The sequence below is a fragment of the Odocoileus virginianus genome, unplaced genomic scaffold (genome assembly GCF_023699985.2).
Source record: "Odocoileus virginianus isolate 20LAN1187 ecotype Illinois unplaced genomic scaffold, Ovbor_1.2 Unplaced_Contig_22, whole genome shotgun sequence".
Classification (NCBI taxonomy): Eukaryota; Metazoa; Chordata; class Mammalia; order Artiodactyla; family Cervidae; genus Odocoileus; species Odocoileus virginianus.
Genome location: NW_027224339.1, coordinates 588,400 through 615,512, shown reverse-complemented (window position 1 = coordinate 615,512; position 27,113 = coordinate 588,400). Strand labels below are relative to the sequence as shown.

The 27,113-nt window shown below is 48.9% G+C and overlaps 1 protein-coding gene across 5 annotated transcripts; it reads left to right on the top strand.

The window, feature by feature from the left end:
- Window positions 1–557: 557 nt before the first annotated feature.
- On the top strand, window positions 558–26,500 carry OTUD5 (OTU deubiquitinase 5). 5 transcript variants are annotated; one of them, XM_070464245.1, is made up of 10 exons: window positions 559–1,697; window positions 1,866–1,939; window positions 11,091–11,181; window positions 18,541–18,605; window positions 18,693–18,849; window positions 18,945–19,093; window positions 23,023–23,226; window positions 24,723–24,924; window positions 25,014–25,127; window positions 25,437–26,500. In XM_070464245.1, exons 1-10 carry the CDS (start codon window positions 1,346–1,348, stop codon window positions 25,559–25,561), a joined length of 1,533 nt encoding a protein of 510 aa, XP_070320346.1. In that variant the 5' UTR covers window positions 559–1,345; the 3' UTR covers window positions 25,562–26,500. The 5 variants fall into 5 exon arrangements, with proteins under 5 accessions (XP_070320342.1, XP_070320346.1, XP_070320345.1 ...); XM_070464244.1 differs by having other exon boundaries at window positions 11,088–11,181; XM_070464241.1 differs by having other exon boundaries at window positions 558–1,939; window positions 11,088–11,181.
- The last annotated feature ends 613 nt before the right edge of the window (window positions 26,501–27,113 follow it).

The following is a 27,113-nucleotide window of genomic DNA, read 5'->3' as shown; positions in this document are numbered from 1 at the left end:
TACAGACTAATTTAGTGATGTGCCAGGCATAGCACCAGACCCTTTGCAAGGATTAACTTCTGATCCTTGAATTGGGATTATCATTGCCATTTACAAAGTAGAAACTGAGGATGGGGTGGGTATTAAATGATTTGTCAGAGATCACTCAGATAGGACAGGCACAGCTAGGATTAGCTTGTAGTTCTCCATCCGTTCAGTAGCAGGAATTTTACCAACTTTACTGCTAGACGCTGGTTGGTGACCGAGCTGGTTTATAAACATTGCTCGATTCAGGTAAACAGTTTCAGAGGAGGAAAAAAAAAGAAAAAAAAATGTACCGCGCCTGCGCGCTAGCCGCGGAGGCGGGGAGGTCACCGCGAGGGCGAGAGTACGCGGATGCCAGAGAGGGCGTGTTTGCTTCCCAAACACCCACTTGTCCCCACGATGTATGTCTGTTCCAAGGTTGGCCCTTCCGACTTGAGTGGTGGCATCTCTTAACCAATCACCGCGGAAGTCGGCCTGTTGCCAGGGTGAAGCGGCGCCCGCCTCTCCACCGGATGTGAATTTGTAGGTGGGTGGAACCGGAATTGACGCTTCAGGAGCTAGCTAAGCTCTGGGAGTGTTGATATTTTTGCAGTCAGTCCGGCTGACTTCGGCCAACTTAGAAGCCTGGGAGGGAGGCGATTTTAAACTTGCTGTGTGTGGGGCAAGCCACGCTGTTCTGTCGCAGTGCCCCCGCCTGCGAGTCAGAGCCTCGGGGAAAGAAGAGCCGGACGGAACCAGCGAAGGGAAAGGCAAGGAACAAGGGTGCCGACTTTGACTGAAATCTGAGACGGAGGGTAGGGGAGGGCGACGTCCGGTTCTGATTGGCCTGTGGACATCATCGAACACCCACGCAGCCGCTTCGATTGGTTGGTGCTCGCAATTGTTGTGGCGGCAACGAAGATTTTGCCCACGTACTTCCGAGCGAGAGGCGGGGGGCTGTGCCCCAGCGCGCCTGCGCAACGTTCCAGGCCCCACCCGGTAGTTCAAGAACCTGCGAGGGGGCGGGGCGAAGAGATGCTTGTTTTGGTTCTGTTTTCTTTGAAGCCGTAGGCCGGAACGAGCGTAGCAATAAAGTTGTTGGACTTGGAGAGGCTACGACAAGCTCGCCGCGGTGCCTTAATCTTGGACTTCACATCCGGGTTCTCCTGCCGCGTGACCCGCGTTCCACCGACGGTTCGAGAACCGGTGCCGCGCGCTCTTTATCCGGGTCCCGGCGATCCCGTCGTCCTTCGCGCACCACTGTAGCCCCCACCCCCCCATCCGGGTCCTCTCCCAGCGTCCCCCGCGCCGGGTTTGCTGGGGGCTACTCGGCGGTGCCGCCATGACTATTCTCCCCAGAAAGAAGCCGCCGCCTCCCGACGGCGACCCCGCCAACGAGCCGCCGCCGCCCGGACCGCTGCCCCCGGCGCCTCGCCGCGGCGGGGGTGTAGGCGTGGGCGGCGGCGGCCCGGGTGTGGGCGGCGGCGACCGCGACCGTGACTCGGGCGTCGTGGGGGCCCGTCCTCGGGCTTCGCCACCGCCTCAAGGCCCTCTCCCGGGGCCACCGGGTGCGCTTCACCGCCGGGCGCTGGCCGTGCCGCCGGGCGCCGTGGCGGGCCCTCGGCCACAGCAGGCCTCTCCACCTCCTTGCGGGGGCCCTGGAGGTCCCGGCGGCGGTCCTGGTGATGCGTCGGGTACAGCCGCGACGGGCGTGGGCGCGGCGGGTGTGGTGGTGGGCGTGGGCGGCGCCGTGGGTGTGGGCGGCTGCCGCTCAGGGCCGGGTCACAGCAAGCGGCGGCGCCAGGCCCCCGGGGTTGGTGCGGTTGGCGGGGGCAGTCCTGAGCGTGAGGAGGTCGGCGCAGGTTACAACAGTGAGGATGAATATGAAGCGGCTGCAGCGCGCATAGAGGCCATGGACCCCGCCACCGTCGAGCAGGTATGGGCATTGGGGTGAGTAAGGTGAGTGAATGTGGTGGATGGGATCCCTAGACTGGTTAGGGACCCAAGGAAGGCTGTTTGAGCCTGCTTCAAGGGGCCTATGTCTTCTCTCTTGAGTCTGGCACTCTTTTCCCTGGTGATGGGGTTGCGAGACACTCTCCCCCCCCCCCCGCCCCCCCCCCCCCCCCACGCGAGATTTGGGATTAGAGGCCGCAGATAAGATGGAGGATTTAAAGATGGGGTCTGTGGTCTTTTCTAGGACCCGTAGTTGATTGTGGGCCCTGGGGCCTCATCGTGTAGGGCCAGTAGGTAGGCACTCCCCAGGAGAGACCAGGCAGAATGGAATGTCTCCTGAGAGGGGAGTCTCGTGACTTTCCAAAGGACCTTGGTTTGTGTTTGGTGACTTGAGATTTCTTTTCCCCTGGAATGAGATTCTTAAGATTCCTTCTCCTGGGAATACAAGTAAGGTGGCGACCTCAGAGATAACGAGTGTCCCCAAGATACCTAAATTCTTTTCAGGGGTCTGAGACACTATATAGGGCAACCCTTTCTCCTCCTCAGGGGAATACAGCACACGGCCATGCAGCAGTGGAGTCTGAGATTCCCTTTTCTAGAAGTCAGGGAATTGACACACACACATACATATTCTCCCATGATCTCTTTCCACTTGGGTACTAGGATAAAGACCAACACGCTGGAGAAACTCCACTAGGGTACATGAGATTCATCCCTTTCTAAGTGACAGGGGTCTATGCTTTCTCTGAGGGATCTGAGACCTCCTTGGAGACAAGAGTCTGAATCTTTTTCTAGGAGCTTAAGCTTTTTTTAAGGGCTGGACACCCCTCCCCCAGGCCTGAACCTTTCTTCAAGAAAATGAGACTCACTGTTTTGTATTTTGGAGCCTAGGATTCCCCCTGCCTATAGCCTGGGGCTTTTAGGTCTGAAGCCCTCTTCAGGAAATTGATATCCTCCCAGAGGTCCCTAGGGGACTTTGTTACTCAGGGACTGGTCTGAGTATTGTCTTTGGGCATCTGAGACCTACTGTGCCAAGGATTCTTGAGCTTTCTTTCAAGGATAAGAGATGCATACGTACCTCACTGACCAGTATGTCTGTAGAGATGAGGTCCACACTTCCCCCTCAAGGAACTTAAGGCACTCTACTTAGGAACAGGAGGTCTCCCCGGACCAGAATTGAGCCCTGAGACCTTTCCCTTGGGGCATGGATAGAGTCCCTCTGGAATAGGGTTCTGCATCTCCCCTCATGAGTTTGACTTTGCCTTGGGTTCATGAGACACCTCTCCCACCTTTGGACCTGATATTGGAAACTACCCTGAAAGAACTGTCACCTCACTTAAAACAGCATATGTGTACCCTAGTCTTAAGAGGCCTTTTGGGGTCATAAAATTTCCTGCCTTGGGGACTTGAGCCTAAGCCCACCTTCCACTTTGAACTGAATCCTGGCTGCTCATTCCCCTTGGGGACATGGGTAAGATGGGATTCTGAGGGAAGGAGTCTGAGTCTCCTCCCAGGGGCCTGAGCTTCCCCTCTGGGACTAGAGATCCTTTCCATTAGGGAGGGGCTTGAGCTCTCCTCTTGGGTATGAGGCTCTCCCTCCCTCCCCACTCCCCCAACCAGACAATCCTTTCTCATCTGGGAGAAGAATATGATGTCACCCCACTGTAGCCTGAGGCCATCCCCAATTGGACAGAGGACCTGGATACTTTTCACAGTCATAAGAATTCCCTGTCTGAGCTAGCTCAGGCTAGGAAGTTCCCCTTACTTTCTATGAGAAGGTTGTCAGGTAGGTACTGGGTACATAAGGACTAAGAAAGAACTCCTATCCTCAAGAACTAGGAGGATGTGCTGAGTCTCCCTGATTCAGCTGTGCTTCTAATTTTCTGGATCAGAGAAATATTCTGAGTTTTCTGAATAGCTTTCAACAAGCTTTTTTCTTCCAGAGAGAGGGAAGGGGTTTGGCACATCCCCACTGCAGGGGATTCTCCACCCACATTCTTTCCCCCCTTGGCTCAGGTAAATCTTTCTATGCTTCACAGGGTCCAAGGCCTTGTCTTGAGCCCTCATCCTTGTTCCCTTTTCATCCATTACTGCTTCTCCTGGCAGGATGAATCATCTTTCAGGGTCTGGACCAGGAGTTATTTCTTCTCTCCCTGGTCGTGATAAAGTGTGCCTTTCCTTTTCCTTATTTCCTACAGAAATAAGGAGTTTCAGGGGCAAAGAGAAAGTCATGTGCCACCATGGTGACTAGAAAGACCTTACATCTCCTTTGCTATCTCTTAGGCTAGGAGTTCTTCCTTTGTATTGTCCCCATAAGAACATGGAAGTCAAGTTGTGTGGTTGCATGATACCTTCCCTTCCCAGTGACAGAGGAGAGGTTTCGTGCTCTCTTTACTTCTTGGGACAAAAGGACAAAGAAGATGCTTCTTGCCTCACCTAGTTCAACTAGGGGATGAAAATAGGAGAGATTCTTCCTGCTCCCCTACTTGGTCCTGAACCATCATTGGAGCCATTTGTGAGCAAAGGGCCATTTAGACCCTTGGGAAAGGGGAGAGTTGTTGAGAAGGAGTCCACATGGTGACTCTGGTCCTTGTGACCATCCAGACTTCCTGTCTGTCCTGGTGCTGTTACTATATCTACTGCCTTTAAGAGCCCTTTTGACACCCCACAGGTCCCAGTGCTAGGAAGGTGGTGGTGTCAGGGATTTCCTTTTCTGGGTATGGCTGCCTTGCCAGAGTCTCCCCTGTGAAAAGAATGACTTGAGAGGGTCCTGAGCTTGAGGACCTCACAGAGCATTTTGAGAAGGGGGCCTGTGTGCTGAGATGGTGGAAGAAGGTGGACCTGGAACTGTAGCCAAGCTGCCAGGTTTCCCATTCTGGCTCTGCTGGGGCTTTTCTGGATGAACCAGAATTGTTCTGCCTATGCGCCCTGGGCCACAGTTTTCTTATTGATGAGGTAAAAGTTGGTGGGGCTTTGTTTAACTTTGGGATTTCAGGGAGCTCACACCAAAGCCCTTTGGGCCTGGAGGTGACAGGGTATGGTAGGTGTCTTTCAAGGAAGAACTGGGTTCCTCCCCCACTCCCCTATTCCCTTTCAGCCATCCAAGCTTGGTGGTCAGGACAAACAATCTGGTTAGTGTGAGGCTCAGGGTTGGCCTCACAGTGATTTTTGTGGCTAGCTAGCTTGGGGATTGTTAGGAGCCCTTTTGGATGGTATAGAGGTAGGTTTGTGTGTAGAAAAAGTTTAGGCTTTGGACCTGATAGGTCTGACTTCAAATCCCAGGACTCCTGCTTAGCTGCCAAAAGTACATGCATGCCCAGTGTTATTGACTCAATATCTGACCTGGCCCACCTTGGACCTTGGCTGATTCTTCTTCTGCAGTTTCCCCAGGATCATCTGGGTTCTTCCTAGGAGCATTTGCAACAATTTCATTTGGCACCTATGAACCTGCTGATTGCTCTGATCAGGAGGCAGAGTGGTATAGCAGCAAGTGGTTGGACTCAGCCTGGGCGTCTGAGTTTGAGTCCTGTATCTTCTGCAGTTACTTTTTCAGGGTCTCAATTTCTCCATCCATAAAATGGGTAGTGATGAAGAAAGAGGTTGTACTCATTGCTCTGTAATGTCTTTAATTCTCTGTTCCTTACTCCCCTCATCCATTGTGAAAGTCTTGAATGGGGCCCCTTGGCTTTTGGGGGTATGCTATGAAGTTTTAAGCAGTTACCAGCTTCCCTCTGCCCAGCCAGTGCTGTAGGCCTTTGTGTGTGTGTGTGTGTGTGTTTAACAGCTTTATTGAGACATCTTTCACACATCAAAAGGTGTACAATTCAGTGACTTTTAGTATATTCACAAGTTTTGCATCTGTCATCACAATCAGTCTCTTTTAGAACATTTTCTTCACCTCAGGAAGAAGCCCTGCATCATCATCATTGTCCCCTATCCCTTCATCCCTTCTCAGCCCCTGGCAACCACTCATTTACTTTTGTCTTGATTGATTGGTCTTTTCTGTACATTGCTTATAAATGGAATCATATACTATGCAGTCCTTTGTGACTTCATTTCTTTCATTTACCATAATGTTTTCAAGGTTCATCCATGCTGTAGCATGCATCAGGACTACATTTCTTTTTGTTGCAGAATAATAGCATCTTCGTTTTTTAAAAATTTATTTTTATTTTTTGACTGCACCCAGTCTTAGTTGTGTCATGTGGGATCTGGTTCCCTTGCCAGGGATTGAACGTGGGCCACCTATATTGGGAGTGCAGCCTTAGCCACTGGACCACCAGGAAAGTCCCCTGCATCTTTTTTTTTTAATTATTCCCTCCCCCCCCCCCCCCCAGTGGCCTAGTAGTAGGTTTGGGGCCTTGCTCTTTTCTGATTCCTCTGCTGCCCTGGAGAGCTCTGTTAGTCCTTAAAGAGCAGTGTGTCGTCTGTGTTGCTCACTAGATGGGTTGCCTATGTTTAGCCCATGGAGCAGAGCCAGTGTTCTGGGTGTTTTGGGGGAGAGAGGGGTGGTCTTGGCACCAGACTTGCTGGGACAGAGCTGTGTAGTCCAGAATACTAAAATCCTCTTGGCTGTGGGCTCCTCCCACACATCTGTCTGTCCATGAGCTACCACTGCTGCTGCCATCTCCCCCTGCCGCCTCCTTGTTTCATTGGCAACTCATTCATCGATAGACAGGGTCAGCAGCTTCCCAGGCTGGGAGGGGGGATTCCAGGCCCTTGCAGCTTTAATTCTAACCCTTTCCCGGGGGGTGGGATGCAACTGAGGTGGATCCTGTGGGGTGGGAGCCATGCCATGTTGCCTCACAGTTCACGCCGGGGAGTGCTACAAGGGTGTTGTGTTTGTGTCCTGTGGCTGCTGTGACAAATTACCACAAACTTGGCGGTTTAAAACAGCAGAAAGTTATTCTTTCTTTGTTCTGCAGGCCAGAAATCCAAAATCAGTTCCACTGGGTCAAAATCAAGGCACTGACAGGGCCAAACTTCTTCCAGAGCCTCTAGGAGAAAATCCAGTCCTCTTCCAGCTTCTGGTGGCTGCTACCATTCCCTAGTTTTTGACCGCATCACTCTGACCTCTGCCTGTCTTCTCTGTGTACGGGTGGTCTCTCCTGGCTGTGTCAGATCCTCCTCTGCTGTCCTAAGGACACTTGAAATTGCATTACATTTAGGTCCTACCCTACTCCAAGATAATGTCCCATCGCAAGATCCTTAACCACATTTGCAAAGACCCTATTTCCTTGTAATATTTACAGGTTCCAGGGATTAGGGCCTGATATTTTTGGGTGATCTTTATTCAGGAATGTTCTTGTTTCCCTTCCAGGGCGAGAAAGGGAACTCATTAAGTGCTATCATACTGACCAGTCTTGTAATATTTGAGTCTGTCCAGTATCCTTGTTATTGGGAGACTTGTTAGCCTATTTTACAGATTGGAAAACTGTGGCTCAGAGCAGTTAATTACTGACTAATAATTGTTGGAGTTGGATTGGAACCTACGTCAGTTGGGTCCCACGGGCTGCTTCAACTTTTCTTGAACCTTTGAAGCAGTAGGTTGCAGTTTTGTACCTCAGATGCCGTCGTGTCAGAGAGCTTTACCCAGCCCCACTTTGGAGGCTCAGAGATGTGGAGGGAGTTGCACACAGGTTCAGCCCTGGGCTTGCAAGATTCAGGGTCTGGACTTTTTTATTTCAATTCATTATTATTTTGGCCATGCCATGCCTCATGCAGGATCTTAGTTCCCTGACAAGGGATTGAACCCATGCTCCCTGTGGGAGTTTTAACCACTGGACCACCAGTGAAATCCCAGGGTCTGGACTTGACTTTCTTAGGCCAGGGCATTGATGTAGCTTATGGCTCGGCCTGCTCCCACCTCTTACTCCCGCCAGCCCTTCCTTCCTGGGCCATTTTCCTAAACAGCATCCAAGTTGGCACCTTCTTTGGAGGTTCCTGTCTAGCTGGGGAAGGGATAAGACTGTGTTCTGAGCTCTTGGGACTCTAGGCTCTCTTTGAAGCCCAGGACCATTACCTCCCTGTTTTCTCCCCACAGCGGGAGAGAAGGGGTTTCAGCCAGAGCCTGCTCCAAAGGCTGCTGGTGCCAAAGGCAGTGGGTGATTGGTTGTCTGGCTTCCATATCCAGACCCAGATGCCAGTCTGGCTGCCCCAGGACCAAAGCCTTGGCTTGTGTGAGGGGAACACACAGGCCTTCTCCACTTTTAAGGACAAATCAGGATTTCCCCAAATGGGCTGCCAGGTGTGTTTCCATGCTGTGATTCATGAAGCTTCTCTTGTTGCCTCTACACTAGGCTTTGCTGATGCCCCAGTCCCAGTTCCTTTCTGCCTTTATAAAATGAAGATAATACTTCCTGCCACCTGAGCTGTGGTAAGGACAATTAAATGAGATTACCTTTTGCATCTGACACCTGACATGGTAGGCATTTGGCTAATAAGAATTCATCTTTTTTTCCTGGCTCTGCCCTGCTTACTTGCCTAGTCCTCTCCAGGACTTCAGCTCTGCTGAACTCATTGTTGGGTCTCTGGCATCCGTGGAATGACAGAAGTGATTACTAAGCATTTCTGGATGTCTTGGTATTTTACTTCTTTACTCAGGTGGCACCTCCTCTCAGATGCCAGCCTTAATGATTGACTCAGGTCCCTTGCTCTGTTTCACAGCAACCCTGTGTTCACTTCTTTTAAAGCCCTGCTCACACTTGTGTGTGGATATTGCCTATTTCCCCACCCCCTAGCAGTTTATGAATTTATCACAGTTGAGACCAAATCTGATTCATTTTTCTGTCCTCATTGCCAGTCCAGGGTCTGACTTAGTAACTGCCTGGCAAACCTTTGTTGGATGAATAGGTAGGAGCACCTCTCATGCTCTTTGACCCCCTTTTCCCCTGTTGATCTCCCCCCACCCCAATACTTGAAGTCAGGAGGTTGCTGTGTGCACTGCTTCTTTAGAACTTCTCCTGTCCAGTCTGGGATTATCGTCATAGTTGCAGCTTCTCTGCAGGTGCCATGGTGCTGGAAGATGGCTGACCTGCAGGGCAGGGATAGGGAACTGGCTGGAGCAGGCTAGTCCAGTGTGACAGCCTCTGGGGAAGGAGGGACACCTGGACTGCTGGAATGTTGTACATAAACAAGAGTTTGTGCTGCCTGTGGAAGCCCCTTAAGAGCTTCCAGGTGCCTTTGTCATCTCTGGAAAGCCAGCCACACCTTCCTGGGGTGTAGGCCCTGATGGTGGCGCTATAGGGTATTCTCTTGTCCCCCATGCTTCATCTCCTGTCTAGCCACTCACCTAGGACTTTCTGAGGGCCTCTCAGTTGTACGTCCCCTATGTGTGTGCTGGTCTTGTCCCTTCTCTTTCTGGTGACCCCCTCACCAGTGCATGGTATGTTGTTTAGAAAGCCTTTTCAGTTCCTGAAACTTCTCTAAGTCTCTTGACAGCTCTGTCAGGCAGCTCAGATATCCCCCTTTTGATAGGAAACTGAGGTTTGAAGAGTTCAGGTAGATTACCTAAACTCATGCAGCAAATGAGTGACAGAGCTGGACTTGGACCCAGAGCTTTTATCCTCTAGATCTTGTGCTTCCTACTTTGCCAGGAGTTTCTCTCATCTGAGATAGTTAAAAATGGCCTGCAGAGAGGTGATCCCCTCTGTCTGATCAGCAGTAGCCCAGATCATAAATCCCTGGGCTGGGTGGTGTGACCAAGGAGCAGCCTTGAGATTTCTGGCCCCTGGGCCTGATGCAGGCTCAGGCTGACTTCTTCTGGTGACCAGCAGATGGCGTGAGGAGGCTAAGAAAGGTCTGCTGGTTTGTTTAGTGTTGAGATGGAAAATGTTTTAAGTGACACGTGGACATTTTTTTAATAGACTTTATTTTTTTTGAGCAATTATAGGTTCATAGCAAAACTGAGCGGAAGGTACAGGGAGTTCCCATATACCTCCTGGCCCCACACATGGAGAACTTCTTCCAGTATCATTGTCCCCCACTAAGTGGTACATTTGTTATAGTTGATGAACCTACATGGACACGTCATAATCACCCAAAGTCCATAGTTTGCCTTAGAGTTTGCTCTTCGTGTTGTTCATTTTCTACAGGTTTGGGTAATTGTATAATGACATGTAACCACCATTACAGTATGTAGCATAGTTTCACTGCCCTAAACATTCTATATGTTCCACCTATTCATTAAAACGTTTGCAAATACACATTTGTACGGGTTCACTTAACCCACACCTTTAGGGCCAGCTGTACATTTGAATTTAGAAATATTTCAGAATTTTAGGAAAATCACTTGGATGTAAACTGTGTATTATGTAACACTTTGCATGGGGTCTATAGCAGCACCTCAAAGTCAAACACCTGGATTTGGAAATGTTTGAATATTCGCTTTTAAGTGAAATAGATGGGTTCTTGTCAGCTCAGGTCAGATTGTGATGCTAAATGAGTTAGATAAAGACTTGGTTTTAAAAACTTTTAGAATTTTGGATAACATATTGTATACCTGTTATAAATGAAATGGTGAAGTAGAATCACCTGTAATACCAACACTTAGGGATAATATTTTGTTGTGTAAAGTGTTCCCAACTTTGTGTGCATGTGTGTTTGTATACTTACGCATATATATATGTATATGTTAAATGTCACAAGTGAGATTGTACTTTGCATATATTTTGCTTTATAATATCTTGGAATTTTCTGGCTGTATTGTGGGGCTCTGGATCTAGGCTCTTGCCAGTCAACTCCCTCCTCAATATCTCCCCTACCCTAAATGACTAGAGGGTCCCCAGGTGAATCTCCTCTAGGTCAAGTCAGGTTCTCCCCCTTGGCACTTGCTGGTTCTGGGCCTTTGGCTGCATAGTGGATAGGCCCAACATGGAATTCCCAGGATGGTCAGCAGGGGTTAGAGTACAGATGAGGCCCCTCTAGGAGCAAGCCTTCTGCTTACACAGAGACTGATTTGCTAGAAGGGTCTCCTGCTCCACATGCATGGAGTGGTCTAACAGGGCAGAGAACTGGACCTTGTCCGTTGTCCTCTCAGCCAGTCATCTGGGTCCCTCAAGAGCTCAAGGACAGGGCCTTGGGGGTGAGGGTATGGGTCTTTCCTGTTGATGATCCCTACCTCTTCCCTCCAGCAGGAGCACTGGTTTGAAAAGGCCTTGCGAGACAAGAAGGGCTTCATCATCAAGCCGATGAAGGAGGATGGTGCCTGTCTCTTCCGGGCTGTAGGTGAGTCTTTGCCTTAGCCTTCAGGAGCCTAGGGCTGCCCCTGAACTATGTTGCAGTTGTCAGGAATGACTTGTGTGACAGGGTTGGGGGCAGAGTTAGCTGGTCTTTTAGGGACTCCTGGCCTCAGCCTAAGTTAGTAGCTGGCCTCTAGCTTTCGGTCACAAGGCAGTGTGGTGGTGTGAAAGTAATAATAACAGTATTAATACTGATGGAGAAAATAACATTACTTAGGAACAGATTGGAGAAGTAAATGGCAACCCACTCCAGTATTCTTGCCTGGAGAATCCCAGGGACAGAGGAGCCTGGTGGGCTGCTGTCTATGGGGTCGCAGAGAGTTGGACACAACTGAAGCGACTTAGCAGCAGCATCAGGGACAAACTGCTCTGTCAGGTGCTACAGGAAAACTTTTTAATTCTCCTCCAAGCTAGATAAGTGAAGGACCATTGCTTCCAGTTGTCAGATGAGAAAAGCAGCTCAGAAATAGAGAGTGACTTACTTAGGGTCAGAGAGTACATAGTGCAGTCAGGAGGCAGAGTCTGGGTTAGGTTAGTGAGAGGCCTGTGCTCTTAACTGAAGCACATAGCTGTCACCTTGGGGTCACAGAACTTAAAAAAAAAAAAAAACTTACACAAAAGTAGAATAGTGAACCCTTTGTGTACCCATCACTCATCTTCAAAATAATTGTTAACATATTGCCAACTTTATTTCATCACTACCCCACCCACTCTTTCATTTTCCTGAAACAAAGATTTTTAAAAACAAAATCCCAACATGGATCATCTCATTCGTAAATATTTCTGTATGTTTCTCTGAAAAATAAGGACTCTTTCTTTTTTAACATAACAAAAATGCCATTACATGCATAACAAAATTAATGATTCCTTAATACCATCTACTGTCCAATCTGAGCTGGATCTTTGAAACTTCTCTGGCTCTGATCTGTGACTCAGCAAGCAATTGTTAAGTTAAGGCAATGGCAACCCACTCCAGTATTCTTGCCTGGAGAATCCTGTGGACAGAGGAGCCTGGTGGGCTGCTGTCCATGGGGTCACACAGAGTTGGACATGACTGAAGCGACTTAGCATGCATGCATTGGAGAAGGAAATGGCAACCCACTCCAGTATTCTTGCCTGGAGAATCCCAGGGATGGCAGAGCCTGGTGGGCTGCCATCTATGGGGTTGCACAGAGTCGGACACGACTGAAGCGACTTAGCAGCAGCATCTCCCTATTCTACCAAGCAGAAGAGGTTCAGGCAGTGGACTTTGATGGGCTGGGAAAATTCCAACTCTCTCATCCCTGTGGCTCAAGTCCGTGTTCTCCCAGGGGTGTTTCCTAGAGAAAGAGATAGGTTTGGGGGGCATCTTGGACCAAAGGAATGCAAAGAAAGAATAGATGGGGACCCATTAGGTGTTAGGCCTGTGCCGAGACCTTAGTCTGAATGTGGGGTAAGCAAGGCTGCTGTTGGAGTGAGGGTCAGAGAATGCAGCTGGGCATCTGTGTCTTGGGTGTTATTTGACGTGGACCTTAGGCCTATTTAAGACCAGGCTTGGCAGTAACCCATGTAAGAAACAAAATTTAAGTGTGTGTTCATCTGACTGTTCTTCCCAAGCACCTTCTGACCCACATCTTCTGACCCTTCCCCCTCAGTGAGACCTTCTAGTAAGGGGCCTAAGCTTACAGGAAGAGCTGACCATGACAGGTTGAAGGCCTTTCCCTGTCAGCACTATGGCTACACATTTCCTCTGACTGGGCTGCACTTGGCTTTTCTTTGTAAAACCTCAGAAGCCCCATGGCCTCTGCCTGAGAAGTACATGACCCCTGGGTCTCTAGGCCTCATGTGGAGGTTTCCCTGGAGCAGAGTGCACAGGACATGTAACCCCAGAGGGGACTTTATCCTCATGCTTTCTGTTGCCCGTCTGCTTCCAGCCTCGCTGGGACAGGGACAGGTGGTAGTTGCTCTAGGTTCTGGTGAGAAGGGTGACAATTTTTAACTTCCTGTCACATTGAATAGTAGAAGGACCACAGAACTGAGGGTTGGAGTTGGAACGGGGAGAGACAAAGAGACCACTCTTGTTCCTTGACCCTGTCTGATTGCTCGGCATTCCACGTGGTGCTTCAGGTTCACCTGCAAAATTGGGATCCTTATCCCATGAGACCAGGTGAGAAGAGCCTCCCACTGAGGCTCAGGAAGGGGAAATGACATACCCAGGGTAAGTAGTGGCAGAACTGGCATGGGAACCCAGATGTATCCAAAGGACACATTCTTTCTATGACCCTAGGAAAGCCCTAGCTTCTTAGGAGTCAACTGGCTGGGTGACTGTGGCTATATTCCTTGATCTCTAGGGCCTTGCTTCTTGCAGCTAGGAGCCTGTGGCCCTCTACTCTTAGGAATCCTGAGGCAGGTGGGTTTTTACCCTCTGTTTTGCCTCTGAGGTCTAGGTGTCCCCAGTGTGAACCAGTATCCCATGCTTGTGCCCAGTTCTCTCTCCTACCACCTATTGGAGACTCGTGGGCATCAGCATAGGCTGGGCTGGAGTGAAAGTGGGAGCCTGGGTCCCAGAGTATCCTGGGTCCCCAGTATCCTGTGGTCCACCCTGCCCCTGGTGTGCTCAGATAACCTTCTCCTGGAAACGTGAGTCTGCATCTCTCTTCCCTCCCTCTCTGCATATGGCTTTGACTCAGCAAAAACCTCTGGCCCTGGCCTTGGCCTCTGTGGGCAGAGTGGTGGCCGTGTGTGTGGGTGTCTTGCATGGGTTGTGGGGATGCAGCTGGGGCTCTGCATGTTTCGGTGGTGGGGCCCAGAAACATTAGCTAGGTCTACTGCTCAAGGCCTTTTGGTCTTGGAACATGGATTATCAGCATTGGAGGAATGGATCTTAGATCAATTTGTCGTTTTATAAATGGGAAACAGTCCTCAAGAGAAGATCGGGGCCTTATTATCTAGGTCACACAGTCAGTATCAGACATTCGTGTTTGAGGTTGAAGCAGGCCAGGAGAAGAATCCCATGGACCACCATGTACACCGGCTTCTGTTGACCTCTCTGCCCTGCCTCCTTCAGTTTTTCCATCTTTGCGGTGGGAATTCTTGAGTAGGGGAGCAGGCATCTTGAGACCAGGCTATTGAGAGGGCTGAGTTTTGCTGGCTCCCCGACTGAGGGTGTGGTAGTTGGGGCCACTGGCCAGGTATGCACTGCAGCTGCTCAACAGGCAGGTGAGACCTTTTGCTTGGTTCATCTCCTCGGTGGGGCCAGGGTTCCCACTGGGCCATGAGAGAAGCAAGGAACAGAGCAGGTCCCATCTCCTGCTACTGCTTTGTGTATACATGTTTGTATGTGTGGTTTTTTAGATTCCCTGCAGGCACCAAGCTTCCTTTTCTGTTCTCAGTGGAACTGGCTGTGGTTCTTCTAGCAGGCAGTCAGGCACGCAGCAGCCTGGTAAGGAGGCAGTTCCCAGGTGCATCTAAAAGAAATGGCAGGGCCTTGTACTTAAATTGTTTAGATAGTCCAGGCTCTCCTGTCTTGCTCTTCCATATAATTTCTCAGCAAATAGTGACTACATTTTGGTGAACCTTCCCCCAAGTAGCAGGGGAGGGAGGTTGAGACAAGTCTGTTAGAGCCATTGGCTCTTCCCCTCCTACCAACCCTTGGCAAAGGCTCGGAAGGAGGTGAGGGGGGGCGTTCTTCAGTTTGTACAGCCTCGCATTCTGTCCAGCCTTCAGTCTTTGCTGGTTGGTGGCAAGGGCATCTACTTTTTGAATGCAACAGTTCTCTGTAGTTGTGGTGGTTGTGTGGGTATTTGACTTCAAGGAACATGTTTTACTGACTGTGTGCATGCACATGTGCATTTCTGTGCTGCTGTCTCTGTGTGCTCAGAGAAAGGACATCCATAGGGTGTGGGGAAGGAATGTTCATGCTGACCTCTGTGGCCTTAGTGAGGGGTACAGGTCTTAATATCTGTAATCTCTGACCACTTGCAGGCCTTTCCTAGGTTCCAGCTGATTCCTGCTTGTGTTGGTAGGGAAACTGAGGCAGACAAGCCTGACCTAGGGAGTCAGGTGGCTAAGGTGACAGCCAGATTGGTGGTGGTAATGTCTCCTGCGGCATCAGTGCTCAAGGTTACCAGTTATTCCTTGAAAACCTGGCCTCTCCTTCATCCTCCCCAATGTGTGGCCTTGAGCCAGCTGTGCCACATTTCTGTACCTTAGTATCCCTCCTGTGTTAAGTAGGGTTTTTTAGGGTAAGGATGGAGTGAGCTGGGGTGTGAAAAGGCCTTGGCAGAACCAATTGCAGTAATGTACTGAAGATTTGTGAGCCCTCTTTGGGTTGGGGACAGAGGTGAGGGAGTGGGGGACCCCCTTCCAACTGGACTCTGGGAGGGGAGAGCAGGTGCAGATTGCCCACAAGTGCAGTGTCAGCAAGAGGAGGAGTTTCAGTTTCTATCAAAACAAGTGCTCTGAATTCCCCTACCTCTGCAGGACCATTGGGCTCTTTTCCTCCACCTTGGCCCCCACAGGGAAGTCCAGCTCAGTCCCTAGTTCCATGTGCCAATCTCTAGGGAGGGAGGAGGGCTTTCTGGAGGACAGAGGTGGGGCTGGCAAATTCAGACAAGCATCTCCACAGTGAGGATTTCCTGTGTTCTTAGTCCTGCACTGGGTGTTTTTATGTCATCGAGACGGTCCTTCTACTGTCTCTCATTGGCAAGGTATTGTTGCTCTCTTTCCTTGGTTCAGAGATGGACATTTTCTTCCACATTGATGATCCCCAAACTAGGGTATGTCTTAGAACCTGTGAAGTGGGTTTCCCTCTCCCAAAAGCTATGATTAAATACATGTTCTGTACCACCTATTGGTGCATCTTAGAATTGAAGAGGGAAGGTGGTATTTTACATTTTATAGGTAAGTTGAGAAAGTCATCCTTTGCCCACACTTAAGGACCCTATTTTGTGAGGCTTGTGTTACTGATTTGATGTTAATTTGGTTGCTGAAGATTTGAACTACGGGCACAAGGTAGGCTAGTGGACCTTTGGATTCAGCAAAGGTAGAGAACCAGTTCTGCCTGCATGAGGAGAGAGAACCTAGACTCTGAGTTTGGGACTTTCCTCTGGCTGATGAAGTACAACAGAAATGAGGAAGGACTTAAGTGGTTCTGGTGAAATTCTAGCTGACTTGTGGGTGACTGGCTATCTGAAGGAGTCATCGTCCTCCTTATGACAAACGGAACCCCATCTCTTGAACATTTGCAGCAGCAGTAGCAGCAGGTATTTGGCAGACCATCCCCTGTAGTATTGACAATGTCCCATGAGAGGAAAAGGAGTTATTTTCCCCAGTTTATAGATGAGGACATTGCAGCCCAGAGAGGTTAAGGCCTTGTCCAGTACCACACAGGAGGCAGAAGAGCCTTTTTGTCAAGCAGGGAGTCAGTGGCAGGGAAATGGGAAATTCTTGGGAAGGTTCTCTCCCAACTCCCTTTCCGGTCCCATAGTCTCCCCTTTCCCCTGACTCCTTACATCTGGCATCTCAATTGGGTAGATCCACCTCCCAGGACTGGAAATGCCTGTTGCCTGCTTTCCTGGGAACATCTCAGCCACCTTCCTGAGCCTGGCAGACCAACCCCTATTTAACCCCTTCACTCCCATCTCAGTTCCTGTTTACTGCAGCTGCCAATAGCACTGCCTCTTCAGCACCCCAGGTTTATTCTACGGAAATAGCTCCTCAAGCAGCTCCGGCAGCCACAGCGGGTTTGTGGTCCTGGCTTCTAAGAAAGGCAGTGGCAGGGGGCCCCCAGTCTGTGCGCAGGGCATGTGACTTGCTGGAAGTGCTGCAGAGGGGGAGGGGGGTGAGGGAGAGTGTGGCCACAGAAACCACATCCTTGTTTACATCGGTAAAGGGGCTACCCCTTCCCACCTCACAACCCCCACTCCCCATCACCCTCTGGTCTCTGCACCTCCAGGAGGACATGAGACAGGCATGGGCCCCGTTTTCTGTCTCAGAGCTGCCTTTTTCTCTTTATCTCGCAGAACCCTTCAGGGAGGGGGAAGGGGGGAGGGCAGCAAAGGCGTTCTTCTGGCGATTCTTCGCAGAGGTAGACTGGCTGTTATGGAAGAACTCTGTGGTGTTCGTTGCAGGACCTGCCCCTGCTCCAGTGTCACAGGGAGATCCCATCAGAGCAATGGTCCTCTGGGGAGACGAACGGACATTTACTCTTCGTCTTAGCCAGTGGACATCAGGCATGCTTCATCTTCAAGCCCACTTTAATTTCTCACAGAGAAGGCTCCCTGACTCCCCTAGCCTCCCCAATCCACTCAGCAAACTTGCATTTCTTGCACTGCACCAGGCTCTGAGCCTGGGGGTAGACTTGTATGTGAACTGCCTTCTGCCCTCAGTGGGAGCCCAATGTGATCAGGCAGATGAAGTCTGTATGCATCTTTGATAAATCTGGTGATGGGGTGCCTTGGAGGAGTGGGAAACTGTTTTAAGAGTGCATTGGTGTTTGACAAGTAGTGTGTGAACATGTGTGAGCATGTGTGAACATCCTCAGTTGAGGCAGAGAGAGCCTAGTTCTTATTGTGACCAAAGCCCTGTGATGCCTGGACGTTAATTAAGTTAGGTGCATATGTGTCTTATCTCTCTTGTAGACCACATGCTTCTGGTGGATAGGGTCAGAATTTTACTCACTTCTGTCACCTTCATAGTACCCCACATTCAGGCCCCACTACAGGACAGGGTCTCTGAGTGACTGCTCTGTCCCAAGACTAGGGCTAGTCGCTTCACACCTATTATCTCATTAATCCCGCAAGAGGCTTGCCAGGAAGTTACCCAGCTTGATCCCATTTTACACTTGAGGCATATGAAGCTCAGAACACTTGGGTCATTTTGTTTACTGGTACCTAACAGAACTGGGCTTAGAGCCCAGTTATTATCCCTTCCCTTTCCCTCTTTTTTCACCTTATAAAGGCCATAATGACTCCTGAGAGTCAGGAAACTGAATTCTATAGTTGAATCTGTCATGGACTGACTTCTGGGTGACCTTGGTCAAATCACAAACTCCCTGAGCGTCAGTGTCCTCATGTGAAGAGCGAAGGGTGGTGTATGTGGAATCGATGGTGCTTAAGGCCGCTTATCTATACAAGATACCTGTGGTTCTGTCCCTTTTACCTGTACTCTTGTTCGTAAAGACTGTCCTTGCCTGCATTTTTTTTTTCATGACCATATTCCAGCCCACAAAGCCAAGACTCTCCATTGCTTAGGGTAGGTAAGGAAGTTTCCCTGGTCCCCAGCCCTTCACCCCCCGAGGATGTTCTGATTTAGAACTCTTCTTTGGTGGCAGCTCTGACTCCAGCCTCTCCTTCTGTCCCCACAGCTGACCAGGTATATGGAGACCAGGACATGCATGAGGTTGTTCGAAAGCACTGCATGGACTATCTGGTGAGACCTTGCAGAGACCTTGGGGCGGGGGCAGAATGGGAGGATCTCTTCTCCGCATAGACATTGATCATCTGATCTTTTCTGCAGATGAAGAATGCTGACTACTTCTCCAACTATGTCACAGAGGACTTTACCACCTACATCAACCGGAAGCGGAAAAACAACTGCCATGGCAACCACATTGAGATGCAGGCCATGGCAGAGATGTACAACCGGCCCGTGGACGTGTACCAGTACAGCACAGGTACTTCTGTGGTGGGTAGGTGAGCAGTTGATCACTCCTGGTCTGAGCCTGTTCCACCCAGCCCACTGTGAATCCTCTCTCCTCTTTCTCTGCAGAACCCATCAATACATTCCATGGGATCCATCAAAATGAGGATGAACCCATTCGTGTCAGCTACCATAGGAATAGCCACTACAATTCAGTGGTGAATCCTAACAAGGCCACCATTGGCGTGGGACTGGGCCTGCCATCCTTCAAACCAGGGGTAAGCACGTCCCTGTGCCTCGAATGGGTACTGGAGATAGACCAGAAGACCAGAAATTTCATGTTGGCGCCTCATTTTTGCCCCTTGCCCACAAAAATGTCCTGTTAACCTCTCTGAGTCGCCCCTAAGGTCTCACCTCTGAAATTAGGAAGTTATCCAAGGTGATCCCTCAGGGCTCATTTTGTGGTCTCAGTTTGCCTGTCTGAGCTGGTTCACCTATCTTTTGTGCCTGTTGAGAGTTGGCATTTTGAGATATGGAGTCAAACTTGGGAACTGTGAACCAGGGCTCAGTCTAGGTGTTTTGGTACCCACATGGATCCTCCTCAAAACCTCAGCACATACGGACAGCTGTGGTCACAAAGACTTGAAGTGTAGGCCTGGCCCCACCACTTGCTGGCCTTAGTATCTAAGTCAGGTTGTACAAGTGATTTGACTGGCAGCTTGGGTGATACAGAAAGTGCCTAACACTGGGTCTGGTACCTATTAGGTGCTCAGGAAAGGGCAGTAGATTGTCTCAGCACACACTGACAGATTTCATTCTCTGTCTCAAACAGTTGTCTGTTGGGGATTTTGCTATCTTCTATTGAGGTTTCACTTCCTACAAAAGTACTCCTGCCTCATTTTAGGAAACACACCCTAACACAACACACCCTCCAACATAGAGGTTTTTTGATGTGGACCATTTTTAAAATCTTTATTGAATTTGTTACAATATTGCTTCTGTTTTATGTTTTGTTTTTTTGGCTGAGAGGCATGTGAGATCTTAGTTCCCCAATCAGGGATCAAACCTGTACCCCTTGCATTAGAAGGTGAAGTCTTAAAACCACTGGACCACCAAAAGTCCCCATAGAGGGTTTTTTTGGTTTCATTTTTTTAAATAAACCTTTAATCTCAGAACAGTTTTAGATTTATGTAATTATTGTGATTAGAGAATTCCTATATACTCCACTGTGATTAACATATTAGCATAGTATGTTTGTCACAATTAATGAACTGATACTGATATATTAACTAAAGACCATACTTTGTTCAAATTACCTCAGTTTTGGGCTTCCCAGGTGGCTCAGTGGTAAAGAATCTGCCTGCCAATGCAGGAGACACAGGTTTGATCCCTGGGTCAGGAAGATCCCCTGGAGAAGGAAATGGCAACCCATTCCAGTATTCTTGCCTGGGAAATTCCATGGACAGAGGAGCCTGGAGGGCTACAGTCCATGGGGTCGCAAAAGAGTCGGATACAACAGTGACCAGATGACGACAACAAATGATGATACCTTCAGAAAGGGATAAAACAAAAACAAATTATCTCAGTTTTTCCCCAATGATCTTATCTGTTCCAGGATCCCATTCAGGATACTGTATTACATTTAGTTGTGTGTCTCCTTTCACTCCTCCTGGCTGTGACAGTTTCTCTGAATTTGTTTTCCATCTGTTTACAGATTCTATGACCTTTTCTAGAATGTCATATAATTGGAATCATACAATATATAGTTTTTTCAATGGCTTCTTTTAGGTAACACTGTGCATTTAAGAGTCATTCCTTACTTTTAGTGATTTGATCACTTGTGTCTTTTCTTTTTCCTTTTGTTAAAACTGTGAGTGCCCTAAGTTTTTTTTTAATAGATTTAATTATTTAGAATAGTTTTAGATTTACAGAAAAATTAAGAAGATAGTGCAGAGTTCCCACATACCCTCCTCCCTTTTGCACAGTTTCTCTATTATTCACACATGTCAGATAAGTGTAATACATTTGTTCTATGAACCAGTATTGATACATTGTTATTAACTAAAAGTCATCTTACCTCTTTATACTCCTTTGTCTTTGATGGTTTCTCACATTTTCATGTTTTTGGTGACCTTGGCAGTTTTGAAGAGTACTAGTCATGTATATTGTAGGGTGTTTGTCTTTTGGAATTTGTCTGATGTATTTCTCATTAGACTTGAGGTTATGGGTTTTAGAGAGGGGGATCACAGTGGTAAAGTGCCATTCTTATCACATCATATCAACAGTATGTACTGTGAACATGATTTGTAACTGTTGATGTTGACCTTGATCTTCTGGCAGAAGTAGTTTTATCAAGTTTTCTCCACTGTAAAATTACTCTTTCCCTACCCCCACTCCCTTTTCCATGTTGTACTGTGTGGAAGGAAGTCATTTATAGTCCACACTTAAGAAGTAGGGATTAGGGGGACTTCCCTAGTGGTCCAGTGGCTAAGGCTCCACACTTCCCAATGCAGGGGGCCCAGGTTTGATCCCTGGTCAGGGAACTAGATCCCACATGGTGCAACTAAAAAACCTAGTGCAGCCAAATAAATAGATAAATGTAAAAAAAGAAGTAGGGATTAGGGAATTTCCTGGTGGACTAGTTGTCAGGACTCCACATTTTCACTGCCAAAGGCCTGGGTCATATTCCTGCAGTGCAGTGAAAAAAAAGGTGAGGGTTATACTCCATCTCTTTGAGGGCAGAGTATCTACATAAATTATTTGAAATCCTTCTGTAAGAGAGATTTATCTCATTCTCATTTATTTAGTCATTTATATCATTGTGGATGATGGATATTTATTTAATACTTTTACACTTTGGGTTATAATCCAGTACTATTTTTATTTTGATGCCCAAGTTTTTCCAGTTTTGGCTATTGGGAGTTCTTTTAGTTGGTTCCTGCATCTCTTTGAAATATCTCCATCATTGTGGTAGGGTTTGTGTGTTTGTGAGGGGGTGTTTTTTGGCTTGTTTGTTTTCATTTTTATTTTATTTTTCATTTTCAATTTTGAATACTTAACTTTCTGGCACTACAAGGTGCTAGAGGCTCATCTTGTATATTTCTTGCCCCATTTCTAGAACCAGCCATTTCTCCAAGGAGCCCTAGTTCCTTTTATTGGAGAATCTTATATTAGAAACCAAGATCTGGGTGCTGAGTATGCTCTTTGCTATTGGGGTATCCTTGCTTTAGGCCCTTTCAGCTGATAGAGCAAGGAGGTATATGTATATACTAACCTGTGTGTATACACATGTCTAGAAATATTTCTGTATGTAACCATCTGTATCTGTATGACACTATGGTTCTTACTAATACCTTTAACTGAGGGGCACCTTGTTTTAATTTGCAATTCCTAATGACAGATGATGTTGAGCATCTTTTCATGTGCTTATTTGCTATCTTCTTTGATGAAATTGTGTGTCTAGACTTTTTTGCCCATTTTTAATTGGCTTATTCTAACAGCATTTTGCATTCTTTTTGGACTGTTAGCCACGGGTAAAAAATTTTATTTTATACCATTACTTAGTGTACATACACGTTGGTGTATGGTGTATATATGTGCATTAAAATAAGTTTTCACTGAACGAAATTTACTGTTACTCTGTGGGATATGCACTGATACTTTGAATTATTCCTTTTAAAAAATCTGTTATGTCTCACAGCCTGACACTCTCCTATGGTGTTCCACAACTCATAGTACCCCACACCATGCTGACACTGTCCTCTTGTCTACTTAAATACCCCAATACTCAAATCTACCCTGTGCACACAGGACTCATTTCTTAGGTGATCTTTTCTCCTTGTCCCATCTGGGCATAGGTGAAGAAGGCCTCAGCAACTGAGTCATCAGTCAGTGAGGCGACTTTAAATTGTAGCTCTGGCTGGAGGGCACCTGACTACCCCAGTCTTAGTACATCAGTTGAGGTGTCTTGGAGGTGGCAGCAGGACTTCTGAATATAGGAATTCAAAATGACAAGTCCCCCAACCCAAGCCTGCCTTCCCCTAGTCCCTGATGAATAGGCAGCCTGCCCAGGGGGGTGCTTAGTAAGAGTATCTGCCTTCCTGCCTCTCTTCTGAGCATGTGAGCCCACCTCCCTGAGCCACTTCTGGCTCTTGGCCAGAGTTCAGTGTGTCACCTCACATCCCTGTTCCTCTCCCACTCCTTGCAGTTTGCAGAGCAGTCCCTGATGAAGAATGCCATAAAAACATCAGAGGAATCATGGATTGAACAGCAGATGCTGGAAGACAAGAAGCGGGCCACAGATTGGGAGGCCACAAATGAGGCCGTTGAGGAGCAGGTGGCCCGGGAATCCTACTTGCAGTGGCTGCGGGATCAAGAAAAACAGGCTCGCCAAGTCCGTGGCCCCAGCCAGGTGGGTCCTGGGGTCTGTCACTAGCCTGGCGAAGAACCTGTTACTTCCCATGTTCTGTCCCCAAACAGGCAGAAACAAACTAAGCACTTCTGACATGTGGGAGAGAAGGAAGCTCCTAGACTTTTCTCTACCTCATCTTGGCCTTAGTCTTGACATTGTGCCTTAGAACTCTCAACAACTGTGCAGAACAAGCTCTTTTTTTTTTTTTTAAAGAAGTGAGAGAGGGCAGCCACTGGTGGTAAAATGCCAGATTCATGGATAGTTTCAGAGGGACAAGCTTTTGCTGAATGTTGTGTGCCAGACTCTGTACTGAGGATGTAAAATCAGGTCCTGCATGCTCCACCCTCAGTGATCCTTTCTTTTGAGGGGGAGACACATGCATCAGTGGAGCCCTTGACTCTGACTGGAAGACCAGTAGAGGTGGGGGATCTTGTCAGTCTTCATACAGAAAGGTTGAATTTTTAGGGCAGGGAGTGAGGCAGGGCAGCCAGGTATTTGAGGAGTCACAAGAAGTTTATAGAGTGATTAATCAATGTCGGCAAGAGCTGACTCATCCGTTGAACAAGTATTTATTGCAGGTTTATGCCAGGCACTGTTCTTAGTGTATAGGGGTACATTGGTGAGCTGGGCAGTCCCAGGTCTGTCTTTGTGGTGCTTCCATTTATGCACAGTGGAATGAAATAAACATGAATAAATCATTTGAGAGGTGGTATGGACGAAAGATGTAGAGCAGGGTAAAGGGGATGAGTAGGACTGAGTGGGGCTGGGAGTTCACAGTATTAATTAGCATGGTCAGAGTTGGCCTCAGACCAGGTGAGATTTGAGCAAAAGCTTTCAGAGGTGAGGGAATTACGTGCCTATACCAGGGAAGACAGAGGACCAGCTAGAGCAAAGACCCTGAGGTACGTACACACCTGGTGTGATTTGGGAGCAGCCTGGAGGCCAGTGTGGCAGAATAGAATGTAGTAGTAGATGGAGTCGGAAAGGTGGGGGTGCCATATTGGAAGGGGCTTGTGACCTTCCAATTTGGCCTGTGGTGAGGACTTTGGCTTTTCTTCTGAGTGAAGCAAAAATGATGAGAGGGTTATGAGCAGGAAAAGAGTGGGAACTTAGAATTAACAGGATCCTTCCGACTGCTGAGTGTAAAATGGAGTCGAAGGGGCAAAGGTGGAAGCAGGAGACCAGCAAGAAGATGACTATAGTAGTCCTGATGATTGATGGTAGTACTGGCAAGGGAAGCAGTCAGAAGGGGATAGATTCTGGATCTATTTTGAAGGTGGAGTAACAGGTTTCCTGTCAGACTGGCTGTAAAGGTGTGAGAGGGGCTTTAAAGTGCTTACCTTGATCCTGTGGTCCATTACGTTACCAAGAATGTTGGTGGCCTATGTAGAAGCTATTTCATAGCCAGGATTCCGGGAGGGAGTGAGCCCTTCGGGAATGGGGCAGAGGACGGTTGCAACTGCTATTTGTCTTTACCACCACCTTCCTCACCGCAGCCCCGGAAAGCCAGTGCCACATGCAGCTCTGCCACAGCAGCAGCCTCCAGTGGTCTTGAGGAGTGGACCAGCCGGTCCCCAAGGCAGCGGAGTTCAGCGTCGTCACCTGAGCACCCTGAGCTGCACGCTGAGCTGGGCATCAAGCCCCCTTCCCCAGGCACTGTCTTAGCTCTTGCCAAACCTCCTTCACCCTGTGCACCAGGTCAGTGACTTGCTGATAGGGAGCATGTAGGGGTCAGGAAGTCCTGCCTAGGCCCTGAGCCCTGCCTTTGACTGTCTTGTCTGCCCCAGGTACAAGCAGCCAGTTCTCGACAGGGGCCGACCGGGCTACTTCCCCCCTCGTGTCCCTCTATCCTGCTCTGGAGTGCCGGGCCCTCATTCAGCAGATGTCCCCCTCCGCCTTTGGTAAGCCTCTTCTGTCTAGGGTCTAGGGGCCAGCTGGGAGTTGGGGAGAGATGGAAGAAGCAGCTGGTCCTGAAAAGGGGGCTTCTGGAGCCTCTGGACATCTCCTCAGGAAAAGAGAGTTTTTCAGCCCAAGAGTCTGCCCCAGAGGGGATCTGAGTGGGGTTTTGTAGGCCTAGAGGAGCCTTCTCCTTAGAGAAAAAAAGTGGTAGGGGCCTGAACGGGATCTCTCCAGAGCCAAGAATCAGCAAAGGGCAAGGAGAAAGCAGGCTTAAAATGCTGTGTCATTCTTTTCCCCTTCCTCTTGCCCAGCAGGTCTGAATGACTGGGATGATGATGAGATCCTAGCCTCGGTGCTGGCAGTGTCCCAACAGGAATACCTAGACAGTATGAAGAAAAACAAAGTGCACAGAGACCCACCCCCAGACAAGAGTTGATGGAGACCCAGAGACTGGAGACCATTTCCCAATCCCTACCACTCCTGCCCTCCGGTGCCACCCCACCTTCTTTGGCTTTCTCCCCTCTTGCCTTCTTCCTTCTTTCCGCTTCTTTGGCTCCTCCCCACTTCCCTCTGGCTGGCCCACCCCTGTGCACCCTCTCATCGCTGCCACCACCACCATCATCTGTCTCTTCGCCAGCTGATGTGCTCTGTTTCCCCCTGCACAGCACCATCCCTGCATTCCACAGGGGACTTGGGCAAGGGTGCTGAAGGTAGGCGAGGGGCATACAGAGACAAACCAACTGGCAGCCAGGCAGCCCCTGAGGAGAGACATTCAGACAGCAAAGTCTCCCTGCCCTCCATTCCAAGATCAGAAACTTGTCACCCTACCTTCACAAATGATACCAGGGAGGTGGGAGGAAGAAGTGGGAAAAAATCCCCTTCCCAGTACCCTTAAAATGTCTGAGCCTTCAATGTTTTTTTCTTTATTAAAATATACTTTTATCTTATAAAATCAATCAGTGATGTAGACAACAGCATTGGCTCTATGAAGGTGACATCTCTCTGGTTTGGAGGCAGGTAGGCCACGGGGCACAAAGATGTGGTTGATGTACCTGGCCTCCAGCTCTGTGGAGATGGGCAGGGTCTAGAGTATGAGCCAGGGTGGGGTGGGAGGGCAGGAGGGGGCAGGTGTCAAGTGGGCTTTGGACGAGACTCTGACCTCGCTGCATTCCTTATGCTTCCACCACCACCACCAGTCTTTTTGGAATCTCAGGGTGGGGGGCACCTTTGAGGATCATGGCCGCCGCCCAGGATTTGAGTGTGGGGGGGTGGGAGCAGCCTCAGCAGATGGGGCACTCATGCCTTGCAGGTGTCAACAAGATCCACCATCTGTAATGTCCTTGGCACAATAAAACCAAATGTCAGTTTCCCCTGAGCGCCTCTGTTCTGTGTGGGGCAGGGGGTGGGTGAGCCTTTGGTCAGAGGCGGTGATGGCACAGACCTTGGCTTGACTTGTAAGGGCTATATGCTCTCCATTGGGATCTCTCTGGATGCCCAGAGTTTGTTCATACTTGATTCACTGCTTACTGAATCAGCCTTTGGACCTGTTACCACCAAGAAAGCTCTGTCTTTGCCCACTGCCCCTGCCTCAGTATTGTCACAGGATGTAGCCTGCCCACCCTATTTCCTGGGGTGTGATGGAAGCAGAGAATTGAACTTGATGGCAGGTACTGAATGTCGAACTTCTCTGCCTGCCTCTAGCCCCCATATGTTTGCTCTTTCATTGTGAGTATTTGATGAGGAAATGCTTTGGACAGGCACAGCAGTCGCTTCATAGCAACCTGAGTTTAGTGGAAGTGACCAGAGGGTGGACCCCCCCACACAAGCACAATGGGTTTTAGAAATTGGGGAATAGCTAAACCTTTTTTTATTCATGTTCCCAGTTCTCTTGACACTTCTGTCCCTGACTTTTGTAGAGGTAAAGCCAAGGCAAAGAAGGATGGCTGGCCCCAGGTTTTTCAGTTCTTTTCTTCAATGCCCCTCAATAA